Source organism: Dromaius novaehollandiae, chromosome 14 (assembly GCF_036370855.1).
Source record: "Dromaius novaehollandiae isolate bDroNov1 chromosome 14, bDroNov1.hap1, whole genome shotgun sequence".
Taxonomy (NCBI): Eukaryota; Metazoa; Chordata; class Aves; order Casuariiformes; family Dromaiidae; genus Dromaius; species Dromaius novaehollandiae.
The window spans coordinates 11,683,245-11,708,665 of NC_088111.1; the positions used below are offsets into that span (position 1 = coordinate 11,683,245).

Below are 25,421 nucleotides of genomic sequence, written 5' to 3' on the forward strand. Positions count from 1 at the left end.
GGGCAAGATACGGCCAGTTCTTCCAGAGCAGCACCAGCATCCTCAAGTGCGATGCTGAAGAGGAGGGAGCATTCAGAGGCCGCTGTATTAAGCAGGTTAAACCCACAAAACTGCTGTGACAGCCAAGTGCTCTTCACAGACTCCGGCCGTCCCTCCGCCGGGCAGCCTCGAACCGGCGGCCCCTAGGACACCGCCGCGCCCCTCCCCGGCTGCAGCCCGCCCCGCGGCGGGGCTGCACTCACTGCGCATGCGCCAGTGCCTGTCGCCTCCCGGCCCCCTTCCAGGCATGTTCCATTAGATAGCGAGGGGGAAGCAGGCGGCTGCGGAAGGCGTGGCCCGCTGAAGCAAGCATGCGGACTCTTGCTCCCCCCCCCTCCTCCCGCCCGTGGAGTCCCGCCGCCTCCCCGCACTCCTCCCGCATTGGTCTGGTCCGCCCCTCTCAGGCAGCGGCTACGGAAACCGGGAGGGCGCCGCCGCTGTTCCCTAGGTGAGCGCGTTGCGTGCCTCCTCCCCCCGCGGCTCGTCAGCGCTGCCAGCGTGGAGCCGGCCGGGGCCAAGGCGGAAGTGCCCGGCGGGGAGCGGCGCGCAGCGGGGGCGCCGCCGGCTATGGCCGCCTCCCTGGAGAAGGTCTGCGGGGCCGCCCGGCGGGCGCGGGGCACCTGCGGAGGGCGGGGGGGGGGGGGGGGGACGCTGAGGCGAGGCGGGCCGCGGGCGGCTGCGGGGGGCGGTGGGGCCGAGCCCGGGGGCCGGGGCGGGGGCGGGGGCCGAGGCGCAGGCGATTCTTGCATCCCAGGTCCGTGGGAAGTCTGAGGTAACTGTGAGGAAAACGCTCTAGGAATAGTTATTTTTCCTCTTTAAAAAAAGAAGGTGGAGCTTGTTTCATGGGAGTGTTAAGCTTCAGCAAGACAGCGGAGAAAATACTGCTTGACCTTTTTTTCCCTTTTGTATCGGAGGCGTTTTCAGCCCTTCGTTTGCTTTCTTCTGTCCGGTGTCCTGTACAAAGCAAATGTTGATTCTGTAGCAGCGTAAGTCACGGGCAAGGCTTGTTTTGCCTTTGTCACTGTGAGTCAATCAGGCTCCGGTGGAGTAATCCAGGACCTGTCACACATCTGCTGGCTTAGTGGCACCTGCTGTGCCTCGGAAGACCCGTTTCAGAAGTGAGAACGGAATGGCTGCCTTATATAGCTCATCCCCGATTTTGTATGTCTTCAAGGATAGAGTGCACTTGATACAGTTTTATTTTGTGTGCTTAAGAGAAGTTAATGTATCTTTTTCCTTTGCCTCCCCTGCTATACACAACGTGGTCAGGTTTTGTGATCTTTGGAATCGGTGAGACAGGGTTGAATAGGGTGGGCTCTAGCAAAATGAACACTGAGGAAATTCAGAAAGTGTCTTTCTGATGTGATTAATGACTGGGTAACAGAACAATTTGATATAGTACAATCCCAATGAAAAATGCGTCAAAGAGTATTTGGTAGGCTTTAAAAGCTTAAGGTCTTTACTAGTGCTAACAAAAATCAGTGACTGATACTTGTTCTAAAAAGTTTAAATTAGTTAAGTGAGACTTAATTGAATGTGCTAGTTTAGAATATGATATGTTTTCTGTCTGAGGACAGTTAATAATGGCAAAATGTGCAAAAAAAACCCCTTAAAGAATACACATTAATATGAAAGTTTTCTCAAGTGATTGCCCTGTAGCACTGACAAAATCTTTGTAAACTTTGATTGACTAGGTCACCATAATAAGCTATAAAAGCACCATTTAAGGTTTAAATGCTTAAAAGTCTTAACTGAGTAAAAGTTCACGTTTTGGCTGTTTGTATTCGTGACGTGAGCAGTAGTCTATAGTGGTGAGGGCCCTGTGAAGACTTAGGTGTCTGATTTTCTCTATATGCAAATAAATAGATATATATAAAGGGTTATTGTTTGTATTACTTCCTCTCTTGTTTAACATGGCTTTTTCTCCCCCCTTGCATCATATGGAAGTTGTCCTCTATATAATAAAATATTATGATATAATTATTGTGTTCTTGCCACAACAGTTAGTGCCTTCTTGAAGTAGTCTGTGGTTAAGGATTGTTGTACATCAGTAAAACCTGCACTTTATTTGGTATGTAAGAAGTCTTCTCCCTAAATTTGAAATTCATCCCAGGTCAAATACGTTTGTCCTCAAAGAATGCACATCCACTTATCCTGTTCCTATGTAAGCATTATCATAATATGTCTGAAACTGTCTTTTCTCTGAATAATGGATTCTCTCCTTTTTATTTATTTACACATATGACTTACTGGGACATCCATGATAAGTACTTTTTAACTCATATTAAAATTTGTCAACATTTTGTGTTAATTTTTCCTAATAAAAAAGATACTTTGATAGTATTATCTGATGAGCTGTAATGTATGGTAATATCAAACAACCCCAGTCATTAGTTCTGTGCATATTTTAAAAAGTAGATTTTTTTTTTTTTTTTACTAAATGAAAGGCTTCTCAAGGGAGTTGAAAATATTGCATGACAGGGTTGCGAGGGAAACTTGTAGAATCTGATACACAGGTGTGTACACCACCATTCTAGTAGTTCAGTTTTGTGGATTTGCTGTTTTATCAGACCTTTAATAATCTCCTTTGTTTCAGTGTATGAGTATTGTGTGTTATAAGTGGCGTAGGATTGGAATTAGAATGAACTTTAAATGAGATCCAGAAATCCTTTTTGTCTAAACTTCAAGCTTAAGTTCTTCTGGAAGCCTGTGTTAATTTCAGAACAAGTTTGGCCAATGGATCTGTGATTTTTTTGTTTGTTTGTTTCTCCTATTTGCATTTTGACATGAGTGACAAATCTTCTGAGGGATTTTAACATTTTAAGTTTCAGATTGATGACTTTGACACTGGTAAAACATGGCAAATTCTTTGTAACTTCTTGCTGACTCCACAACACTGTTTTTCCTAAATAGGAAGAAGTTTCTGGTTTCTTAATCAGCCTCTGGCTTTTGTCTCTTGTAACTGTGCTAATGACCCTAACATCCTGGTAACTTTGCGGAAATCTTGTCACAGCAGACCTGTGTGCCAGTTCTGCTGCATGTCAGGGAAGTGATAAGGATAAAGAGAGCAAATACCTTTAAGCGAAAGCCTTATGGTAATATGATGCCTTTTTCATTTAAGGCTGAAGCTGCTGCTTTTTGTTGTTGTTATCTATAACTTTTCTTAGCCTGGTGAACAAACATAGTATTCTTCTGGCTGAAGAATAAACTGATCATTGTTTGAGACTAATTTACTGTTGAGAACAGTTTTTGGTGGTAAAACTTTCTTCTAAGCAAATAAAGTAGCGTAGTGGAAAGATGAGACATACTTTTTGTGGAATATTTTACTAGCTACACTTGTGAGTCTCTTTGCACACACAGTAGTTTACTTTTGCAGACTGACAGTAGATTTAAAAATTCTCTTACATGTGAGGTGCAGCCTATTGAGAATGCAAAATTAAGATTAAAAAGCATTGGTATATGAAATAATATTCTAATTTCTAAGTTTGTAATTAACCTTCAGTCTCATCACAACTAGAGATGAGCTGTCATCCTTCCACTATTACCAAGAGACCCAGTGATCAGACATACTGCCTTTAAAAGAGAAACAGTTTACAGTTCAAAGTGCTTTAAAAATAATAAAATATTAAGTACAAAATTTAGAAGTAAACATATATCAGACTTACTGCAAGTTAACCTTATTGAGTTGGATTAGTACATCTTGAAGGTAACATTAAAAAAAAAATCGACGTAACTAGTGAACATCAGGTTTTTGGAAGGACTGAAGGGGCCAGGAGGTGGCAGGATGCTGAGTGGAAAGCAGTGGTGGCTGGTGCCTCCTTAGCTCTTGAAAGGACGTCGAGTGTCTTGTAACTCAGCCAGTCAAAGGATCAAAAACCTACCTGCGATCAGAGTCGATCCCTTTGATTCCAGGGGAAGGAATGAGTGCAGAAACTAAGGCTAATGTAGGCAATTTCAGTTTCTGAGGTAATCTTGCAAATAGTGTCCCAGTTTTTGTGGTTATTTCCCAGTTTGCAGTTCTCAGTCTCCTTTTAGCAAAGAAGAAACATTAAAAAAAAAAAAAAACAGTATTTCTGGCTTTCATATTAATGTGCAGAGACACAAGCTTTGAGTTGATTGATTCTTCAAATTTACAGTATTTTTCTTCCACTCATTTCTGTCCTTCTGTCTTATTCCTCATACTTCCTAATATAATGCTTCTGATAAGAAAATAAAACATTATTTATCCTCCCCTCCCTTTTCTCTTTCCATATTTTTTGCTGCTTCTCCACAAGCTAGTACACCTTAGCAGTGGTTTCTAAATCAATGGTATCAATAGATGTCTGGCTCTATCTATTAATATTTATTACCGATTTGAACTACTGCTAGTATTGGGAGTCTGAAAAGTATTAGAGCTGATAACGTCTGTTAAGTGAGTGCTGGTTCACACTGCAGGGACATCTAATCTTCTGTCTCAGTGGTTTACTCCTGGACACATGAGGACACAACCTAAAAGAAAGCAAACACATGCTTCTTTATCCTTCAGTCTTTCAGGAACTGTAGGTCTAAACAATCCTTTCAATAACCTCAACCTTACATAGAAAAAGCAAAAATAAGTTTAATAATATTTAATTAAATTCAAAAGGTAAAGGAGAATTTAGAGCCACGCCAACTCTGCTGTGCTGGACGGAATACTGAAGAGGGCCAACGGCTTTCGTATAAGTTACTTGGTGGAAAGAGTTACTTAGTGCTTGGTGGAAAGAATCACAGAGATGAAAACGAGTTTATTGGGATGGCGCAGAAGGCCAATAAAACATGAGTCGGGCAAACCCAGGGATGGAGCCTGCGGTTGAAGTGAAGTGAACTCAGGTAGGGTGCTAGTGCATCCTGCTTTAAAATTGTGTTTGCTTCTTTTCTTGTACTATGAAGCTTTTACTTCCCTTTCCAAAATGAGCATGGAAACTATTCACATGGGAAATGAAGGAATCCATCAAATAAGAAGATGGAAGAAAAGCAGAATGCTCAAGAGGTGCATAAGAAAGAGCGCCAAGATGATCTGTAGCCTCTAATCAGCGAATGATAAAAAGCATTGAAATAACAAAGACTAATGCTTTGGACGACAAGTATTTACACTCCTACAGTTACTGCACTGCTTGGGCAACTTCAGTTTCCCAGGGCGAGGGTTATACCTTGTTCTGCATCCTTATGAAAAATCCGATAGAGGCACCACACTACTTATATCTAACGCAGTTGTTACTGCCCAAAGAAAAGTGTGTTGACCTGTGGTTCGGGTGGTCATGTTTAAAAGCTTGCATGCTAGTCTTTGTTTGTTTGTGTTCTTGAACTGTTTCTAAAAGTATTGTGTTTGTTACTGCTCAGAGTTTATGAACATTTGAGTTTACTTACAGACTAAATCAAAGCAACACACTGCTTGTATTATGATGCCTGATGAACGTGTATTCAGAAACCTTTCTTAATGGAATGGTTCCTTGAAACTTTGCCACTGCCTATTTTTTTTAGCTGTTTAAAATAAGCAGAGAGCCAATCTGCTTTCCACCTCCACACCCTTGCTAATGTGAGCAGGGGAGGAAAAGTATCTATCTAATTCAGTACGCAGCAGTAATAGGGATTTTTGGCTTCATGTGATTCAAGGGAGAAAATAAGTTGCCGTGTATCCAATTAGCAATTGGAAAAAAACCAGAAGGGATTTATTTTCCAGTTAAACCCATATCAAAATGCAAAGACTTGCTGAATTTCATAGCACTCTATGACACTTAGAGTAATGTTCTATGGCAGAAAAATAACTTTAAAACTGTATGTTATGCCCTTATTCTGTCCGTTTATTGGCAGAAGGGATTCATGCATGGTAGTCACTAGAAAGTGAGGCAGGGTGAGTTGCAGGGGAAGCATATGCAAGTTTATAATATCTGATGTGATTCCAGCAGGTGAATTTTGTGTAATTTTTTGTGATGTGTCTACATCTTATAGCATCATCTGCAGCAGATGCTGGAATCTTTTGCATCTACTGCTGAGAAGATTTAAGCAAATAACTGCCTTCTAGCCATTTTTCATGTTTCATTACCATCTCGCAATAGAGGCTGCCATAATCAATAAATTATGTCTAGTCAATTACTCCCTTTAAAAATCAGTTTTGCTTTTGGGAGACGTTAAGTAAGATTTCAAAGTTTCCTTGATGTGGTGCAACCGTATAGAAACCACTGAAAATGTATGGAAATATTATAAATGATCATACTTAGGGTTTTTTTTTTTTTAAGTTATACATATTATATTCTGAGTATCAAGTACTTATTGTGTGTTTTTTTTAAACTCCATGATGAAGTTTTGAACTTTGCATATTTGTATTTTTTCACACAGCACATGCTTAAGTTGTGAACCTCGTAGCCACAGGATTTTGTAGAAGCCAAAAGTATGAATGGGTTTAAAAAACAAAACAGACAACTTTATGGATTAAAAACAGTAAAAGCTATTGAACTTAAATCTCCCATGCAGAATAGTCGAAAACTGTAGATTGCTAGATTCCAGGAGTTACTGAGGGAAAATATTATTGAATGCTTGCACTCTCTTTGTTCTTTCCTCAAATATTTGTTACTGGCCACTTCTAAAAAAACAGAATGCAGAGCTATCGGTTTGGTTTGAGCCAGTATGACCATGACTGGCTACTGATTCTTCCAGCCGCTTACTATAACATGAGATAAATCTCTAAATATTTTGGTAAAAAATAGTCTTTGAACATATGGTAATTCTCAAATGTATTTTTTTTTCCTTAATCAGTCCTCCAGATGAAAATAGTGTAAAATCCTCATGTAAATTAATCCCACTCCCTTCTGCAGTTCAATTTACTTTTGTGCCTACTTCTGCGTGAGCAAGCACACCTGCCTGCGCTGCATGCGTGTCCTGTGACTGCCAGTGGTGGGAAGTGTGTGCAGGCTTTGGGCAATAGTGTTTCTCAGCTAACAGCCTTAGCCAGCAAGCAAGCCACTGGATCTCTGCAGCATGGCTAGGGTAGGTTTAAATACTCTTGAACCTGTTTGGGATTTTGTTCTTAAAAACATACAAACCCCGAACATTAGCAGCAACCTAAAGGGTTAAGTACTAGATGCTTTGGTTTGGGGACCAGGCTGTTTGGTTTAAAGTTCTTAAATGACAGTTTTTCCGGAAAACTGCTTTTGCTTTGAACAGACTACTTACTGGTCTTTGAGTTTGTCAGCTGGTTCATAGGAGCTACATTCAATGATTTTTTTTTTTTTTTTTTTTTTTTTTTAGTTCTTTTCCATCCCGACAGGCTCCTTAACAAGTATGTGTTATTACCTGGCTTCAGCAGTGACTCCTGAGTTTTTAACCTGTTTTGTGTAGCTAGAGGGCTGCAGCTGTTGGAAAGTAAGTTGTTAGCCATCTTTAAGCCAGCGGCAGGTTGGTTTTTCCCTTTTGTCTTGTTAAAGGGCATTTCTGAAGCTTAGATTACAAATTGGTTTAAAGCTACTTGAAATAAGTTTATAAGATTGTTTAGATGAGGTGGTTTTCCATCTGTTTTGAAAATTATTGTCAGAGTTCAGCAGGTAAACCTGAATGACACTGTGTTTGTGCTGTGTATTACAAAACTGCCATTTTACCTCTACCTTTGCTAGAGCGGCCTTAACAACATCTTGCTTTCCCCAGTTAAGACACACTGACTTTTTTAAACCTCTGCTAGAAATTAATGCTTGAATATGTTTGAATGCCTTTTAGTTGAACTCACAATCTGAAGATACAAACTTTCAGTTTATGCAGTTATTTTCCTATGAATTTAAATCAAAATGCTCAAAGACCAGCCTTAGGCAATTTTTTTAATGTTTAACTTCCCAAACAGCTCCTTTTCTAGAAGGTAACGTGTAAGAATAATGTTATGCTTATCTGGTGATCTGGCTTTGTTCCTCTTGTGTCTTTTTCCAGTTACTACCATGGCAGAGAGGCTAGAGTTTTTGTTTTTTAATGAGAATCAGTATATCGTAAGAGAGCCGAATGTGTCAGGGAGTAGCTTGGCTTCAAAGAGATGATACGCAGCTGAGAAGATGGTAATGTCTAGTAGTGTGGAAATATGAGTTCTCAGGTGAAGTGAAAGGATGACTTTTAAATGAGCTTTTCCACTGAAAGACTTGTAATTGTATTTGGGGTATCATTATGTTTTCTGTACTCTGTTATATGTTTTCATTTTGTGCGTTCTGAGTTCAGGATATACAACATGATACTGTTTTAAAAGAGTACGCACTGAATAATTAAAAAGCATCTGCCTCATGCATTAATTTTTATCAAGGATGTGGGCACGCTAGTAGGATAGATGGTTTATCAGTCTGTTCTGAAAAGTTTCTTTTTTTCTTTTTCTTTCTTTTCCCCCCCCACCCCCGAAAGATGGTCGACCCTACTCTAGCAGAGATGGGAAAGAATCTGAATGAAGCAATGAAGATGCTCGAAGACAATCAAAGGTATGTGCAAAGAATAACAACCGCAAAAGCAATAGCTGTATGTGCTGTGCTGGAGATGATTATTAATGTCATTGTCATTAAGCAGATAGAACTCATTTTCTTAGTAGCTTAAGGTCATATTGTAATTTGACGTTTATACATATGCAAATCACCATTGTTTCTCAAATGATGGGATTTTTCAAATAAATGCATCTATTTCTATGCATGCTCTGTAGTATTCAGAGTGAATTCAGTGAATCTGTTTTTTCAAACGTCCGATCTCTTCTTGTTGCAATACAAGTAACTTTTTCTTCATGTGAGAGACCATTCACCAAGTTTGTCATTTTCTCATAAAGAGTTAAAAAGAGTTAAAAAGCTTAGAAAGCTTGTGTTTCAGTCTGAGCTACATTTTTATGTTGATCTTATTTGGTTTATTCATCAAAACTGTTTTAAGTGGAGTCATAGGTTGCAGAACATGTCAGTAAGTATTTCTGTGAATCAAAGTCCACTATGTATTTGATGCTACATAATACAAACTAAATATGGTAATTTGTTCTTGCATCTCTCATTTAGAAAAGAGGAAGAAAATGAAAAGAGATATACACGGAAGGATATTCCTGGACCACTTCAAGGCAGGTAGGCAACAATGATTTTATGATTTTAGATAATGCTTTTTTTTTTTTTTTATGAGTCTGTAAATTACATGTAAAATGTTTGCTTTCCAAGGAACTTCTGCATTAATGCAAATATGAACATTTACCAGACACGAATCTACTTTTGTGACTGTTTCCATTTTTATGCAGAGGGAAAAAAAGATGACTTGTCCTTGGCGATTGAAATTTTGTACTACTGGAAACTAATGAAGCATTGCTGCATATAGCTGTGATTGAGACATAAAGTAGATACAGATAAACTTATGCTATAGAATAAAGATTAATTAAAACATCCAGATAAGAAATTTATAACTGAGACTGATATTTCTTTCTGGGTAAGATAGAAAACCTTAGGAAAAAAAATCCTATTTAGCACAGCAGTCTGAAAAATTGCATGGAGCTTTTGTGCATAAGGCACAAATCGTTGTATTTGAAAACTAAGGTTTAAATTTGTCATAGCCTCTGCTCTGCAAGCGGCTCCTGCATAAGTCCAAGCTAACACTTGAAAAAATTTTGCAGTCTATTTGACACTCTTGTGTACATAAACTGAACTTTTTTTTTTTGAGTGGGGACACTAAATTGGCTTTTTCTAAGAATAAAAAGCAATACACAAGTTGAAGAGTTGTGGGTCCTTTCAATTTTTGTGTTGGAGTGCATCCTTTGTAAGTCTAAATGTGGCTTGTATTTGCTAGAAACTGATCTTTGTAGGTAATTGTTTTAGAGATGTGCTGAATTTGAGCTGAAACTGGATCCTGGGAAGAGAAACTTGGATGTTTAGCAGTTATCTTACTTTGCTGTCTAGTAATAAACAATCGATTGTTGTCAAGTCAAGCTTTTCAGTCCAGATCCTCAGATTTCAGTGGATTTGATTTTCTGTGAGCCCGAGTTCATACTTACTGAAGTGTGCTAATTATAATTAATAGGGCTTTGAACTGATCGATACAGCAACCCTGTCTTTATGACTTTGTTTTTCAGGGAACTAAGAACGTTTTTTGTTGCTGTACTCGGTGTTTGGTAAAAGTCTAGTGTTACCTTCATGTCTTACTGTGCAGTGTTCTAAGTGGCCTTGTCGTTAGATGCTGGTACTTACCTCTTGTTTTGATTTGGTTTTGTTTCCTCGCCCCGATCGCCAGTGGCCAGGATATGGTGAGCATCCTTCAGTTAGTTCAGAACCTAATGCACGGAGAGGAGGAGGAGGAGTCTTCACAGGCCTACAGGTAAAGCTGCTTTGAATTGTTGTATGTAGAAGGTACCCAACTTTGTTACACTTTGTGATTATTTTAGAATTTATAAACTTAAGCATTTTGAAGTGCAGAGATAGTATGTAACCACGACTTCAAGGCAACTTAATTACTTGATACGGTGAACCAGAATAACGCATTAGATTTGGTTTTCTTAAAATTGTGACACTTTCATTGCGTTAGTACAATTACTAAATTGAATTATACAAGGGAATTATTTCTGATGTGACAACTTGTTTTGTTTTCTACTTCCTGAAGGCTGTTTTAGGTTGAATTTTGTGAAAGATTCATAAAACTTGGAAGACCAATTAAAAAAAATTTTTACTACCTCTCTCTGTAGATTAAAAAAAGGAAAGAAACTTGGCTTCCACTTTTCCATAAAATGGAAATAATACCAACTAATCTGCAGTAGTTTATGGAATATTAACATTTGAAAAATAGTTTGAGATTCAAAAAAAAAAAGGAAAAGAAAGACTAATGAAAGATTTATAGTAATAGAGTAATAGTTTCCTGAGCTTTGTCTGCAGGAGGAAAAGAAGGTATGTGTTAATGCAAATTAAGTCCGATGCAGATAAGGTCCTTAGTTCTAACTCATACTGGCTGATGAGAAGAAACCTCCAGCTCCCATTATGATTTCCCTTGAATAGCTAAAAAGAAGCTGGAGGGTTATCATAAGTAGCTCAGCCAAATCGAGTGCAGGTGCCGTTGTCTCCCCTAGGATTTTAGTATGTTAATACACAACGGCAGGAGGGTCACTGTGGTGTATTGTACTTCATTCTGATAAATATTTAAGTTGCTTGTCAGCAAGTTCTGCCAATCTACAGTAAAAACAGGCTAGCCAAAAATTCCTGTAATATTCATGACCTGTGATAAGTTGTCAGTTACTCTGATACAGTGTTTTGGCTTGCAGACTGCAAAATGTTGGAGAACAGGGTCACATGGCTCTACTGGGACATAGCTTGGCTGCTTATATATCAGTACTGGACAGGGAAAGACTGAGAAAACTGACAACAAGGATCCTTTCTGATACTACTCTCTGGCTTTGCAGACTCTTCAGGTGGGTCATTGTGAATAACATATATATGGTTGGGTAGTGATAACTATTTAAAAATATGTGCACCTGAAATGAGGATATCCAGAAAAGAAACTATTGTGCCATAAACTTACAAATATTCTTTGAAAGGTCTTAAATACATCACACTATTTAAAAAGTAATAATAATAAAAAAACTCTTGTTGAAAGGCAGGAATTTGTTAGTAATATTTCTTACAAAATGATTTTTACGACAAGCATATATGGTGGAATTAAGGGCTGAAGTACAGTTGCAGGCAGATAGTTGACCGTTTAATTAAATTTTTGTTTCTTGAGCCATATGTTATGTTGCTGAATTTTGTGATACTTTATTTTTAAAAGACCTCTTCAGTTATCTTTTCATTGGCTCTTCTGGGGTCTAGTTCACTTTTTCAGGTACAGTAGGTAACACTATTGAAATTTTTAGTAGAGTGAAATTTCTCATAAATGCCTCTTTCATCATTCAACATGGATATGATAAACTGTCCCGCAGGAGAAAAAGATTGGAAATCTTGTGGGTAGGTGGCTGGGTGTTGGCGGGGGCGGGTATTACTGGTTAGAATTTCCTTTTTCTTCCCAAAGCAAAAATGCTTTCTCCCTCTCACATTGCCATATCTTTCAAAAATTCTTACTGAGAGTCAGAGTTTTGGTTTCGTTTTGGAGTTTTTTAGGGGTTTTTTTGGGGGCTGGGAAAAGGGGTAAGATGAAACAGTAAAAAAGATAACTAAACTTAACCTAAATGTAATGGTTAGGATTACAGGTAATAAAGGATGTTTCTTATGTTAACAAGCTCATCTTCCTATCTTCATATATTTTATAAATTCCATGATTATTTCTATCTGTCTTTGACTTAAATATTTTGAAACTGTGTGTGACTGTGAAATTTGTGAGAAGTTACAGATAATCCAGCTCTTTTGATAGATGTACACGTGTGTGTGATGGTTCCAAGTGGTGTGGCTAACAAAAGGAAATATTTCTGGTTTGAATCTAATATCCAGTAGTGCTGGGATTTTTTTTGATTCACGATGTATACCCATTGGACTGTGGTCCCCAAGTTTCTGTGGCCCACATCATGGTACTGGTACAGTGCTGTTGTCTGTGGGCCACTTCATCCTATTTGACGTTTCCTGTGCCTGTGAGCTGCACTAGAGAGATTTCTCTGTGACCATGTTAGATCACAGCACTGTTGCATGAAGGTGAGGTAGATGTTTGCACGTGCGTCATTCTGGCGTTAGCCCTGGAACACCCAGCAGTATTTGTGCATTGGGTAGTCAGTGATAATCTAAGATGCTTCAGGGCCTTTATCTAAATTTGTGGATAGGCTCCGCTCTTAAATTGTGCAAGACTATTGGTTTACATGCACGAAAATGCTAAAAGAAAAGTCTAGCTTGTAAGTCACTTAATGAATCAACATATCTACTACCTTCACTGTTGCTGTTTCCTTTTCTGTAGTTACGACAGTTGACAGATGGCCACCTGTAGAGAACAACTGTACCTTTTCTCTTCTTTGGTTACGTTGTTCCTGTTTCTTGATTGTAAATGTTAATGTGCTGATCTGAGTTTGGTGTTTAGAGGGTTTACAAAAAAAAAGAAGTCAGAAGCTACACCAAAAGCCCCAAAGAAGTGTGCTTAATAAATCAAATTGAAGGCAAAAATAGCATAAAAATCAGTAAAAGTATTTCCGAGGAAAACTATAGTTTATTTATGTAACTCAGGTGTTTAAAACTTCTAGACAATTGCTTTGCAGTATGCTGAATAAATTTTACTAAATTGTAGTCTTGTTTTCAAACTTACTAAAATAGAAATAACATCAGTAATTTTATGAGATGAGAGGTGTTATAAGATATCTGTATCTGTGATTTTACAACAAAGTTTGCAAGTCTCTGTCCATATTTGCCATATTTTGTGTCTCATTCCACTTTTTCTAACTTGTAATTGAAGGATGTCACGTTGCATTCTCCTTTAAAATTAGTAAACCAGAATTAACATATATGTTAAATCCAAGTGAAACACTGAGTTTGTCTTTTTAATTATTTTTTCCTGCTCTTACTAAGCAAAGACTTTGAACTCTTTGAAAGGAATGTTAAAGGCCCCAAGTATTTTCTCTTTCTTACTTCATCTCTATATACTAGGCTTCCTTCATTGTTAATCTCAGCCTATCTCAGCAAAGTTTCCTTTTATTCTATTTTATTCTAGGTAGATACAAGACTTTTTGTTATCTTTCTCCTTTGCCCTCTTGTGAGCTCCTTAGATCGTCAGTGATGTTTTAAAAACTAAACTGGATGTTGTTTTTGTTGGTCAATATTTACTCAGTTTTTCTTGCAGGTATGAAAATGGGTCAGCTTATTATCATGAAGATGATCGTGAAGGTCTCTTAAAAATCTGTCGACTTGTTATTCACACACGCTATGAAGATTATACAGTAGAAGGATTTAATGTGCTATATACTAAGCAGCCTGTTATATACATTAGTTCTGCAGCTAGAATGGGCTTGGGCCAAGCTCTCTGCAATCAGGTAAAGTGAAATAGTTGGGGTTTCAGCTGCAAGTAGAACCTGTCTGGCTTCATATTGCCTGTTGGAAGCTTAGGTTTAAAAAAAAAAAAAAAACACAACTATTTGGACTTTCCGTGGAAGAGACTGGTATTTTATACTAGCAGCTCTCTATTTATAAATTGGTTGGGACCAGTGATGGTTTTCATTTACACCTGTGTGTCTGCCTGGTAAATCATCTGTTAGAAGTGGAGCTTCTTCCAGATTTTTGCCAGTGCTACTCTGTCCGCTGAAGGCAGGTATTTCCCCGAGCAGTGTGTCTGCAGCACTCCCGTTCCATCCGCGCGTTTGCTCGTTGTTGTCTGATCAGTGCTCCTCCTGAGCAGATTCCCTTCATTCTCTTCTCTTCCTTGCCTTTCTATGGACATAATAGACTTTTATAGCTTACACTGTTATTTATATTTTCTAAGACTGAGGAGGATGTGTCTGCCTGCTGAACTACAGTATGAGAAGGGGCATTATGAAGAATGAAAACTGAGCCTGCACTTCAAAACATTCTATTTTGATTTTAGGAAAAGCAGAACCACCATGATGACTTTGAAAATTTACTTATTTTTCCTCAAGGCAGAAACAATAGTAATCTGAACAGCAGCAACGCAATGAGGGGTTAAAGTGCGAGGTTGATTAAGGTGGAAAAAAATGCTTTGACACTAGCCAAATATGTGCAAGTTAGTAATACTAAAATGTTAAATAGTGTCAGTATTTCTTTATTAATTGGCATTCCCAACACAATTGTAAAATGTAGACAGATGAAAACCAAACTGGGAGTAACCTCAGTAGCTGTAGTAGACTGTATGTTTTAATTAAAAACATTTATCTGGAAAAAATACTTTCAGGCTGCATATACAGTCCCTATTTTGAAGCAAGGATAAGGTGAGAGTGAAGAAATTTTCTGAATATTTCCAGTGAAATTAACCCATATACTAGCTGCTAACTTTTTTGTTCTGAGGTTTCTTTTGGCAATTGTTTCTAGATTTCATTGCACTTTTCCAAAGTGCAAGAGTTCCAAACACTTAGTTATTGCAAAAATTGTCCTGAATGGTTCCTCTTAACTCTTACTGTCAAACCATTATCATGTTTGAAAGGAAAACAATATAAGGAGTAGTAGACTGTATTGGTCCCATGTCAGAAAAGTTTTGCTTGAATAGTAAGATTACGGAAACAAATAAACAAAAAAGTCTGGTTTAATCAAACCCAGTTTTTCCTAATTGCATTTAAAACTCGTAGTTTTTCTAAACATTTATTTACACAAATGCTTACAGACTTAAATAAGCTAATTGAGGCTGTATATACACTTTCCTTTTGTATGCCTAACATTCAGTGGGCTACTGATATTTTTAAACGTAATGTGGACTGAAGTGCAGGCTCAGGTTCTTAGAGCCTTCATTCTTCAAATCCTTGGAGGAAGAGTGTGGTGATACAAGTAATGGAGATGAAAAATTACTTTAAAGATTAATGTCACATTACATTATTTCCCTGGCAAAGGTTTCTTATTAAATAGGCTTCTCAGAGGAAAAAGTAGCTTCTTGAAATCGGGGCCTATGCTTTTGGTAAAAGTGTGTGTCTGTGTGTTTGTTTTAATTAAGAAATGAGGAAAGAAGGTGGCAAAGGGCTCTGGAGACTCTCCTTGGGTAGCACATGGGAAGAAGAAAATCGGGTAAATAAGGATGCCCTAGTAGACAGAGGAGTGTTGGTGGGTGGACAGCTGTACTCTCCCTTGCTCCTCTTGCTATGATAAATATTTATAGTGACATTGATTATTCAGGTAGTGAAAGCTAGAAGATTAGGAAACAATCAGAGGAGAGAATTTCAATACTTTTTTTCCAGTAATCACTGCTATTTCGTCATATTTCTGTTAAGGACATAGAGGTGGCATTATTTTTTAAAATGCAGGCTGCAGAGGAATACAAATGACACCACAGATAGAACTTGTTTGGACCAAAAAAAAGGCTTGAGCAAAAAGGTGGTAAAAGTTAATTGGAATAAGTTGGTGTCTTTTGTAAGCTGAGTGTTGCATGTAGTTTTTGATTGAAATTTCTTAATACAAGAAACACTACCAAGAACCAGTATTTTGGGTGACTTTTGTTTCTGAGTATAGAGCAGTTACTCATAATAACAGTAGTGTCTTATCTTTTGTCTATAAGCTAACCTGTCCTTTGCCAGGCAATCACTGAACTTAAAAATGGTGCTATTTTACCTTTGATTTTGAGAAGTTATGTATATATTGTAGGGGAGATGAGAGGACCCAAGTATTCAGATATTAATTCAGCTTCTCTTAAGTGAAAAGATAAACACAACTTGATCTATAACTAGAGTTGCCTTAATTTATTGAATCTGTGGTATGATCAACTAGATTCACTTTTCTAGTGATCTTCCAGGGCAAGATCCAAGATCAAATTGTAGGAAAGACCTTGAATTTTTTTTTTTTTTTATTTCATGTTAATAGAGGAAAATTATCTGACATTTGCATCCAAAGCAAAGGAAGAACTCCAGGCCTGCTAGCATGAATAGTCATCTGAGCAGTGTGCTCCAAGTTGGCAAACAGCTGTCTGTTCAGCAGGAAGGTGACTATGAACCTCCAGTGGAGTCTGGCATATTTGGCAAAAAGGCATATTTGTTTATAGAATGTATTAATTGAAGCGTGGACAAGAAAACAGGCACGAATTTGGGCTTCTATACAGGGCACAGGTTTCTCATCAGAAATACTGTATGCAGCTCATGTGGTAACCAAATTTTGGTTATTGTTTTTTCCAATTTCTCCTCTGTATTCTTCTCTAATAATTTGGTCATAAATTTTAGCAGGAAACTTGCTTTAAAATGTAATGCCCAGGGTTTTTTTATTGCTATATTTCCTATTTTCTGAGTCTTGTTGCTTAATCTATGTATTTCTGTGAACACTTGAAATGCGTATCCTAAAGTATGGCTCGGTTGTTCAAATTCCATCATTTTTATTGCAGCTAGGGTTACCCCTTTCTTGCATGTGCCGTGTGCCTTGTAACACTATGTTTGGATCTCAGCATCAAATGGTAAGTTTATTTGCCTTCCTCAAGACCTCTTATATTTTCTGAAGTGTCAAGTGAACATCAAGGATGTTGTTAGGAAAGAATTATTAATGTGCTTCCATTTTCAACCTCTGAGTTTTCCATGTTGTAACTCTACAGTGTTCTGTAGGGTTCTGTAACTCAGTGGTTGAGATCTTCTTAAATGCCAGCAGCTTAAATCTTGGTCTCGCATAAAGTGCTTTTTAGTTCAAGAGCTTGTTTAGAATATGCATAGTAAGAGGTATGTTTACAAAGCACATGATGTATTTGTTGTATTTCTCACAAATGTTTTATCTGACCTTTGGCTTATTTTATCTTTGGGAAAAAGAAAGCACAAGTCATAAACAGAAAGATATTAAGGATTTAATGAGGGGATTGGCTTAAACTTAAGAATGCTGTCTTATTCTACTCAACACATTTTTTCCAGTTCAACAGAGGTAATTCAATTTTGTTTGACGCATGTTTATAAATATATATATTTTTTCTTATTGATAACAGGATGTTGCTTTATTGGACAGATTGATTAAAGATGATGCTGAATCTGGAAAACTGCCTTTGTTGCTTGTGGCCAACGCTGGTAAGTGCTATGAACAAACAATAACCAAAAAGTACACTATTTAATGAATATATAAATGCAAAATAAAAATAGATTTTCTTAAACAGCTTAGTGGCTTCATGTCAAAAAATTTCTTAGTGACCGGACAATAATTAGCTGTCTAGAGGGGTATTAATGTAACAGGTTCAAAATTGGGTTGTTCTGTTTGTCAGTTGATGTATTAATATGACTAAAATGTGGTTTTTTTGGGGGGGAGGGGTTTGTCTTTTTTTTTGTTTTTTAAATGCATGCAAATCTTGTGTTGAAAATCAGTTTCACATTAACACTTTTGAATTTTTAATGTGTGCCATCAATTTTAGCTTTAAAAATTATTTTTCCTCTAAATAATTAAACAAAATCTTGTTGCCCAGCCCATGAATAAAATCATTTTAGGTATGAATGAAGTGACTGTTACTTGCTTTGGACTTGCAAAAATATTTATGATGTCAATCTTTGTTTCCATTTCTTTAGTTGTAGTCATACTTTGAATGTATTAAAAACCTCTTCAGTTCTTAACTGAGGCTGTGGAATTTCTGAATGCCTAGGACATTTAATTTTTTAAATGTTTTTAATATATATCGACAAACAAAGCATGCATCTTTTAATTTTGTTTAGAGTTCCAATTGTTCATATATCCACAAGGAGCAAGATGTAGTGAGCTCTTCTTAAATATCCCCCTTCCTACTCCTGTGTGCGACTCTTTCAACAACAGAATGAGAGATTCTCTTCTCATGTAAAGTCCTAGTTTGCATTCTTATCCTTCCTGACTAACTTTTTTCCTTTTCAACAAAGGGACACCAGGAGCAGGGCACACAGATAAACTTGGACGACTGAAGGAACTTTGTGAGCAGTACAAGATGTGGCTCCATGTAGAAGGGTACGAAACTTGAGATTTTTTAAATTATTTTTTATATAACTATATTCAATAAAAAATCTGGCTAACGGATAGCACACAGTTTTATAGCTAACAAGCTAGTAGAGCATTATTAAATTTGTCACCATACAAGATACCGATTGTTTTACATATACAGGAATAACTAACTGAAGTGGTTATTTCAGCATAGGTTATTTTTACTTCTGTAGTAGTTTTATCTGTCCGTCCTTTGAAGAGCTTGGAATATGAATGAAAGAAGACTTTACAGGACAATTCAGGAGAGACATTACATGGTGATTATTGAGGAGAAAGGAGGATGGAATGTGGAAGAGATAACACTTTAATGAAGGTTGTTAAGAAGACTGCTGCAAGTGCAGTGGGCCACGTAACTGGGAGAAGGAATAAACCAAACAGGAGAAGGAATTGGAACCAGTTAGACAATGTTAATGAAGATTCCCATGCTCTTAAATTTTTTTTTGAAGCTGGGGTGGAGACTCCCTCTCTCTTGATGTTTCATTGCATGCTGTTGTATTTGCATGCTGTATATGTCTGGTACAACACTGGTGCTGAACTGTGGGTAGGACTTGGAGGGATGAATTCCCCAAAGGTTGGAATGACAAATTTTTAGGTTGAAATGGATTTTTAGTTTTAGTTTTTCAATCTCTGAATATTAAATAGCAACATCTACTGCATAAGTATTAAAAAATATATGAATAAAAATAACATCCCTTTACACAACAGCATGAAATATTTAAACAGAAGATTAAAATGCTATGTCTTGATAAATATTTAAGTGTTAAAATCTTTTTATTTTTCTAGTGTGAATTTGGCAACTTTGGCTTTGGGTTATGTCTCCTCTTCTGTACTGGTATGTTTTACTATATCTAGAAACCTATAATGTGCCCTAGATTTTAAGGTCATGATCTAATCAAAATATATATGATTTCTACTCTGTTTTGTAATAAAATTAAGGCTGCTACAAAATGTGACAGCATGACTCTTACTCTGGGCTCCTGGCTGGGTCTCCCAGCTGTACCTGCTGTGACCCTCTATAGACATGAGGATCCTTCTTTGGTATGTTTAACTTCTCTCGTTATTCTTAAGATCTTGAGACTGCAGTTGCAACCGTGCTGTAGTGTTTTGTTCTTCATAAGCATCTAAATAATAATTTGCAAAAGATTCTCTATTTAAATTGTGCTGCATTCTGTAATTGGTAAAAATTCAAATGAATGGATGATATTTTTTTTTAAAAAAAAGCTAATCATGATTCTTTTTATTGTTCGTTCTCCTTTTTTAGTCCTTAGCAGCTGGGTTGACATCAAGTCAGCCTGTAGAGAAGCTTCGTGCCCTGCCACTGTGGCTCTCCTTGCAGTATCTGGGCCATGATGGGATTGTGGAGAGGATAAAGCATGCCTCACAACTGGTAAGCAACAGCTTGTTGGCACATTGTTTACCAATACTTTGCCTCTGTGATTATGGATCAAGCAGTATTCTTAAGAATGTCCTCATTGTCTGATTTAACAGCTTGAGTATCCAAGTAGAAACAAAGTTTAGATAGCAATGACAGTACAAGAGATATCCAGATGGCTATCACAGAACACAGTTATACTTGGGAACACTTTTATAATAGCTGTTAATGTATTTCTTTAATTATTGTGATGCATCCTAGAAGGCTCAACTGGAAGTACTGAAATCATTGATTTAGTTCATATTGTGTTAAGAACAAATTATGAAAGCAGAGTATTAATGTTTGGGGGAAGGATGTGCTCTAGCTTTTACATTGTGGGTTTTTTTTTTTTTCAGGAGAAATACTTACAGTTTTGAAAGGACGAAGATTAAGCTTACTTTTTTTTCCTGTTACTTCTCTTTTTAACTATCTTGGTTGAAAGCTGTTCAGAGAGACAGTTTCTTATTTTCCTTCTCTGCTAGGCATTGCATTGATAAGAAGTGTTAACTATAAACACCTGACAAAGGATTTCAAAACAGTTCCTCGAATATAGTGACAGATGCACTACTTTTGATGTTGAATCATTAAATGTACAGTCCTTCTTCAAAATTAGAAGAATGGCAGAGAGGTTGTTTTGTGGGAAATAGAAAGTTTCTGCAATGGCTAGTGAAGAAGCTATTGGCATGAAAGATCTAAAAGTGTGATAGAGCATCATTAGTCATTAAGATTTCAGGCATCTAAGAATGATCTTTGCTTTTATAATAGTCTATTAATAGTCTTAGACCACTTTGTAAGAATGTCTTTTCTAATGAAAATAATTTAGAAAGCTATTATAAGCAGTTGCTATGGTAGCTTTGGAAAAAAAATAACTGTTGGTTCTGCTACACAGTATGCTTTACTTAGTTGGTAAAGTTTCAGAGATGTTATCTCAATTCACTGAGATTTTATTTTAACAAAAAGTGCTTTGTAGCCAGTGTTTTACTAAAAATACCAAATATTTTTCCATTATATTGTAAATTTATAAATAAGAACTGGGTGAATCACTGACATTTCATAGGGAATTGTTAATATATTGAAACGATAGTGGTGACTAATGTTTATAAGAATAATTTTCAACTTCTAAAACTATTTCTCTCTCCCTCCTCCCTCCCCCACCCCACCCTTCTGCTGTGATCTTTTAGAGCCAAAGGTTGCTGGAAAACTTGAAAAACCTGGATTTCATTAAAACTTCGGTACAGTTTGTATTTAATACCTTGGTTGTACAGCTTAGTCTTGGCTACTAAATGATAAGAATAACATTGATTCATAAAAAAATGAGAAATGCTATCCAAAACATAGCCATTGTTTTGAAGCTGCTTGATATCTTCTTAATTAAATAATTTCAAGTGTTTGATGGAATTTTGCAACTTCGTTGTGTTTAACATCTGTTGGCCTCTACATTGTACTTGTTCCACTGCTGCATACTCTTTTCCTCAGTCAAGTTGACAGAAAAACATCCTGAGATTGTTTCCAGAGGTTGATTTAGTTGAAAACACTGATTTGTTCAATAATACGTTTATGGAAACTAGTTTCCATAAATCTCTCTCATGTATTCTGACTGCATCTTTCCCTGCTGTTGAGATATTGTGAACCCCATGAAATTCATGCACAAAATACTTATCCCAGCTGAGGTTTATAAAGCAGAAATAGTGTTTTAGAAATTGCATCTAAAGGATTCATTTCTAGTTCGGTTTTTGTGAGAAGGTGTCCTGTTCAGCAGGGGTTTTTTTTGTTTGTTTTAACTAATGCTTTGATATATTGTAAATATATTCAGCTTAGTTTTCTGCATCAATAAATATTCCATGGATCATTCTGAGTGACAATAATTTTTTTGCAAAAACTGTTTTTCAAAGATCTTTGAGGCCTTGGGAGTTTGAATTACTGTAGCATTTCGCCCTTCTACCTAGATAAATAAATCGTGTATTTGCAGGATTGTGAAACATAGCAAAAGTTGCCTCCAGAAGTTGCCCAGTCTATTTTTCTTGCCTCTCCTCAAAGGAGAATCATTTATGATTTTATTAGTCCTGTTGGAACTTTCTTGATATTCTCCAGTGGTTCTGGAGCAATCTCTAAGAGAATTTTCTTTAAATACTAATTTCTGAAAAAAATTAAAGCTAAATACACTTTTTCAGCACAGTATATTAATGAATGTGCTTATGTTTCTTGCTTTATAGTACCCAAACCTTAGTTACGCATAGCTTAAATCAGTACAATTCTGCTGGAATTGAATAATGATTTACTTTCCTGTGTTTACAGATATGCTTACTCTCCCTCTTAGTGGGTTAACTTCTAATACTGAGATAATGTGAACACTGTTATTGCTGTCTAAACAAAATTGTGCTTTGCTCAGCAATCTGAAAGGGTAGATACAGTGTTAAATCTTACATATGTGTTTTTCACATGCTTTCTTTTTGATTTTAAGGTTGAAGATGAACTGAGTTCACCAGTGGTCGTATTCAAGTTCTTCCAGGAACATGCAAATAGAGGTATGTAATTTATTAAAAGGCGGGGGGGGGGGGGAGGGGAAGCCTCTGCATGCTTTTGAAACTTAATTTTCAAAATTAATTTGATTAGGTAAATGTTATATTGTACACATTTCTCGTGTAACATGCCTTTAAAAAAGGTTGTAAATACGGGTCATAATCCAGTGATAGAATTCCTATATATATGATAACTTTTTTGATAAGCTGCAGTGTTTTAAATTTTCATAGCAAGTCATTTTCTGCCTCCTTGAGTGGAGAGAGATTTGCATATGATTTTGATCTTGGGAGAGGATGGTGAAAGACTGCCATACGCAGCAAGCTCTGTTTGAGTATACTGATGAGGGAAGATTTTTTCCTTAGTTTTGTTCACGCTTTCTGTTTCTTTTAACATTTTGGCGGGTAGGTGCAAGAACTGTGTTTCTCTGTGTTATTGCTTACTGTTGCAATAGTTTAAAAAAAATAAAGAGCACAATAGGAATGGCTCTGTAAAACTTGTCATGGGTACAGCGGCCACAGCACATGTAGCTCTGAGCAGAACATCCCTGTCTGGATGTGGTGGCCTGGGAAGGCAACTTTGTCCCGTCAATTATGCCAGAGATGTGCTGTACACATGTGCCCGCTCTGAGCATCGGAAACGTCCAGCTGGAATGAGGCAAAGGACCACTAAGAAAATTCTGAAATTTCATATTAGGAGTGTTGATTTTAATTGTCTTTGGATTTGTTGTGTTGGGCATGTGGAAGGGTTGTTTTGTTTGTAGTCTAATTAGTGGTTGCACTTAAAAGGCAAGATTACTCATCTTGGTCCAGTGAAATAACTTGAGGGACTGCTTTGCATATTGATGCATTTATTGATAAAAGACCTCAAAGAACTTTACTAGGGAAAAATCACCCACCTAAATTAAAAGCATGTAAAATGTTGGACCACTGCCACATATTTTGTATATGTAATGGGCTTGTAAATCCTTAAGTTATTTATTAATTATATAATAAATTAAATTAAAATTTAAATTAGTAATGCTGAAACCCTTGAAAAACCTTCACATTATATAATGGGCTTATCCTAAATTATTTTTGTTTACTTTAAAACAGGAAGGAATAATTAAAATTTAATAAAAATGTAGCTCAACACATCAAAGGAAATATGGCAGCTTGCTGTTACAGGACGTTTCTTTTGTGAAAACAGTTTTTTGTTTCTGTGGGGGTATTTGAACCTCAAAATTTTGAGAAGTATTTTATTAGTTGTTTTTAAAATTAATGTATCCAACTGTTTGTTTTACTCATATTTGTCAGGTTCCTCATACCTTTAAAAAAAACCACTTTCTTGAGGTCTAATACATAGTTTAGATGTTTTACATTATCTAGGAAATTTAATTGTCTCTTACCTAAATTTTAGGTTGCCTTTTGTTTACTTAATTAAATAAAAATCCTTCTATGGTTCTTGTATCTTTGGATTCAGATCAAACCCCACATGCTGCACAGGCTTCAACTATTCAGCACTCCATAATAAGCAATGAAAGACATGTTTATGACACTTTCAATCAGTGGGTAAGAATGGATGTTTTTCTCTTTAGGAAAAAAGAAGTGAGAGGGTTGAATGTTTTTAGGGGTTCATAAGTAATTACAAAACTTCCGGTAAACCAGCTTGGTAGTTATTTCAGATTTTTTTATGCTTTGCAAAAACTAGTGCGCATTTAGGATAAAAAGATGAATTTGTTCTGAAGCACAGTTATTTTCACATTTGTGATTATTTTACAAGTAAAAATTATTACTGAAATTATTACTGAATCTTAAACTTTTGATAGTGGAAATTTGGGGATGGAAGAGGCTTGTGGGTGTATCTGGAAATTTTAGAACTCTTTAATCAACTTGATATCTCATTGACAAGTCCGTGTATTCATGAAGAGACTTTCTTTTCTGGATCGTAACAACAGAATGAATTTTAGAAATGTGCACTTTCAGAGAACTGAGCACGTAACTGTTTGGATTAATTGCTTACTAATCATTGCATACTTCATGTGATGATAGTGTTGAAGAAACTTCTGACTTGTAATGCTCATGGCTTGCTTACAATTGTGAAAACTTCAAATATTTGTCCAACTTTGTGTTTTTACCAGCATGCTAATGTACTCTTGCTGCAAGAAATAACTCTAGAATTTTGAGAAATTCAGGGAAAACTGTTTAGCATGTGGCTCATTTAAACTGTGGGAACAGTCTAACCTGAACCAGTGACTGCAGGAGGTTTGTGCTCTCTGCGTTTCTTTAACTGCGCTGATCCTTTCAGCTAGGAGAGCAGCTGGCACAGCTGGTTCCTGCCAGTGGAGTCGATGTGGTGGAACTGGAAGATGAAGGCACGTGTGTGCGTTTCAGCCCATTAATGACTTCTGCAGGTAACAATCACTTAATTCAGGCATTTGTAAAAATGGAATTTGTTATAAAAAGTGTGCAGCAATCTACTGATATAAAAGCAGATGTTCTCAAGAAACTCTTTACTGTGTTCTCCCCTGGTGAGGATTTTTCTTATCTTGAATTTAAGTTGTTTTAAAAAAACCTATCTCAGCTTCAGCATTCTGCCATGCCTCGGCAGCAGTTGCGTTAGAGGTAGCTCAGCTGTTCTGCCTGACACTGCCTCACTATGTCTGCAGAGACAGACTTTTACTGATTATTTTTAAATTCATGAGGAAAAGCAAGGGGAGGAGCTCTCTGTTTTTGACAGTTATAAAAAGAAATATCAGGGATGAATCATCCTCATTGTTCCCCCTCTCAGCTGCTTAACACAAGGAGAAGATATTTGACCGTCCTTACACAGGTGTTTGGACACTGGAACGGAGCTGGTGTTCAAATATAAGTAACTAACTAGAATTATTTACTAAAGCTCTGGGGGTTTTTTGTGACTACTGATGTGTGGGGGGGGAAAGAAATCTGTTTTCTGGAAAGTGTCTTAAACTCGAT

At 37.0% G+C, this 25,421-nt stretch overlaps 1 protein-coding gene across 4 annotated transcripts in view; it reads left to right on the forward strand.

Moving 5' to 3' along the window:
- Positions 1 to 340: 340 nt before the first annotated feature.
- The window catches only part of PDXDC1 (pyridoxal dependent decarboxylase domain containing 1), a 34,512-nt gene continuing 9,431 nt past the window's right edge, over positions 341 to 25,421 (forward strand). The window contains exons 1-16 of one of the 4 annotated variants that reach the window (XM_026096329.2): positions 341 to 487; positions 8,425 to 8,498; positions 9,051 to 9,113; positions 10,264 to 10,347; positions 11,282 to 11,428; positions 13,768 to 13,957; positions 16,951 to 17,019; positions 17,533 to 17,611; positions 18,422 to 18,506; positions 19,323 to 19,371; positions 19,476 to 19,577; positions 19,801 to 19,926; positions 21,132 to 21,182; positions 22,412 to 22,475; positions 23,929 to 24,017; positions 24,754 to 24,859. In XM_026096329.2, coding sequence (XP_025952114.2) covers positions 8,425 to 8,498; positions 9,051 to 9,113; positions 10,264 to 10,347; positions 11,282 to 11,428; positions 13,768 to 13,957; positions 16,951 to 17,019; positions 17,533 to 17,611; positions 18,422 to 18,506; positions 19,323 to 19,371; positions 19,476 to 19,577; positions 19,801 to 19,926; positions 21,132 to 21,182; positions 22,412 to 22,475; positions 23,929 to 24,017; positions 24,754 to 24,859 — 1,378 coding nt within the window. In that variant the 5' untranslated portion in view covers positions 341 to 487. Of the gene's footprint in view, positions 628 to 7,319; positions 7,417 to 8,424; positions 8,499 to 9,050; positions 9,114 to 10,263; positions 10,348 to 11,281; positions 11,429 to 13,767; positions 13,958 to 16,950; positions 17,020 to 17,532; positions 17,612 to 18,421; positions 18,507 to 19,322; positions 19,372 to 19,475; positions 19,578 to 19,800; positions 19,927 to 21,131; positions 21,183 to 22,411; positions 22,476 to 23,928; positions 24,018 to 24,753; positions 24,860 to 25,421 lie in introns of those variants that run through there. The other 3 variants (XM_026096328.2, XM_026096327.2, XM_026096331.2) reach the window with 3 other exon arrangements.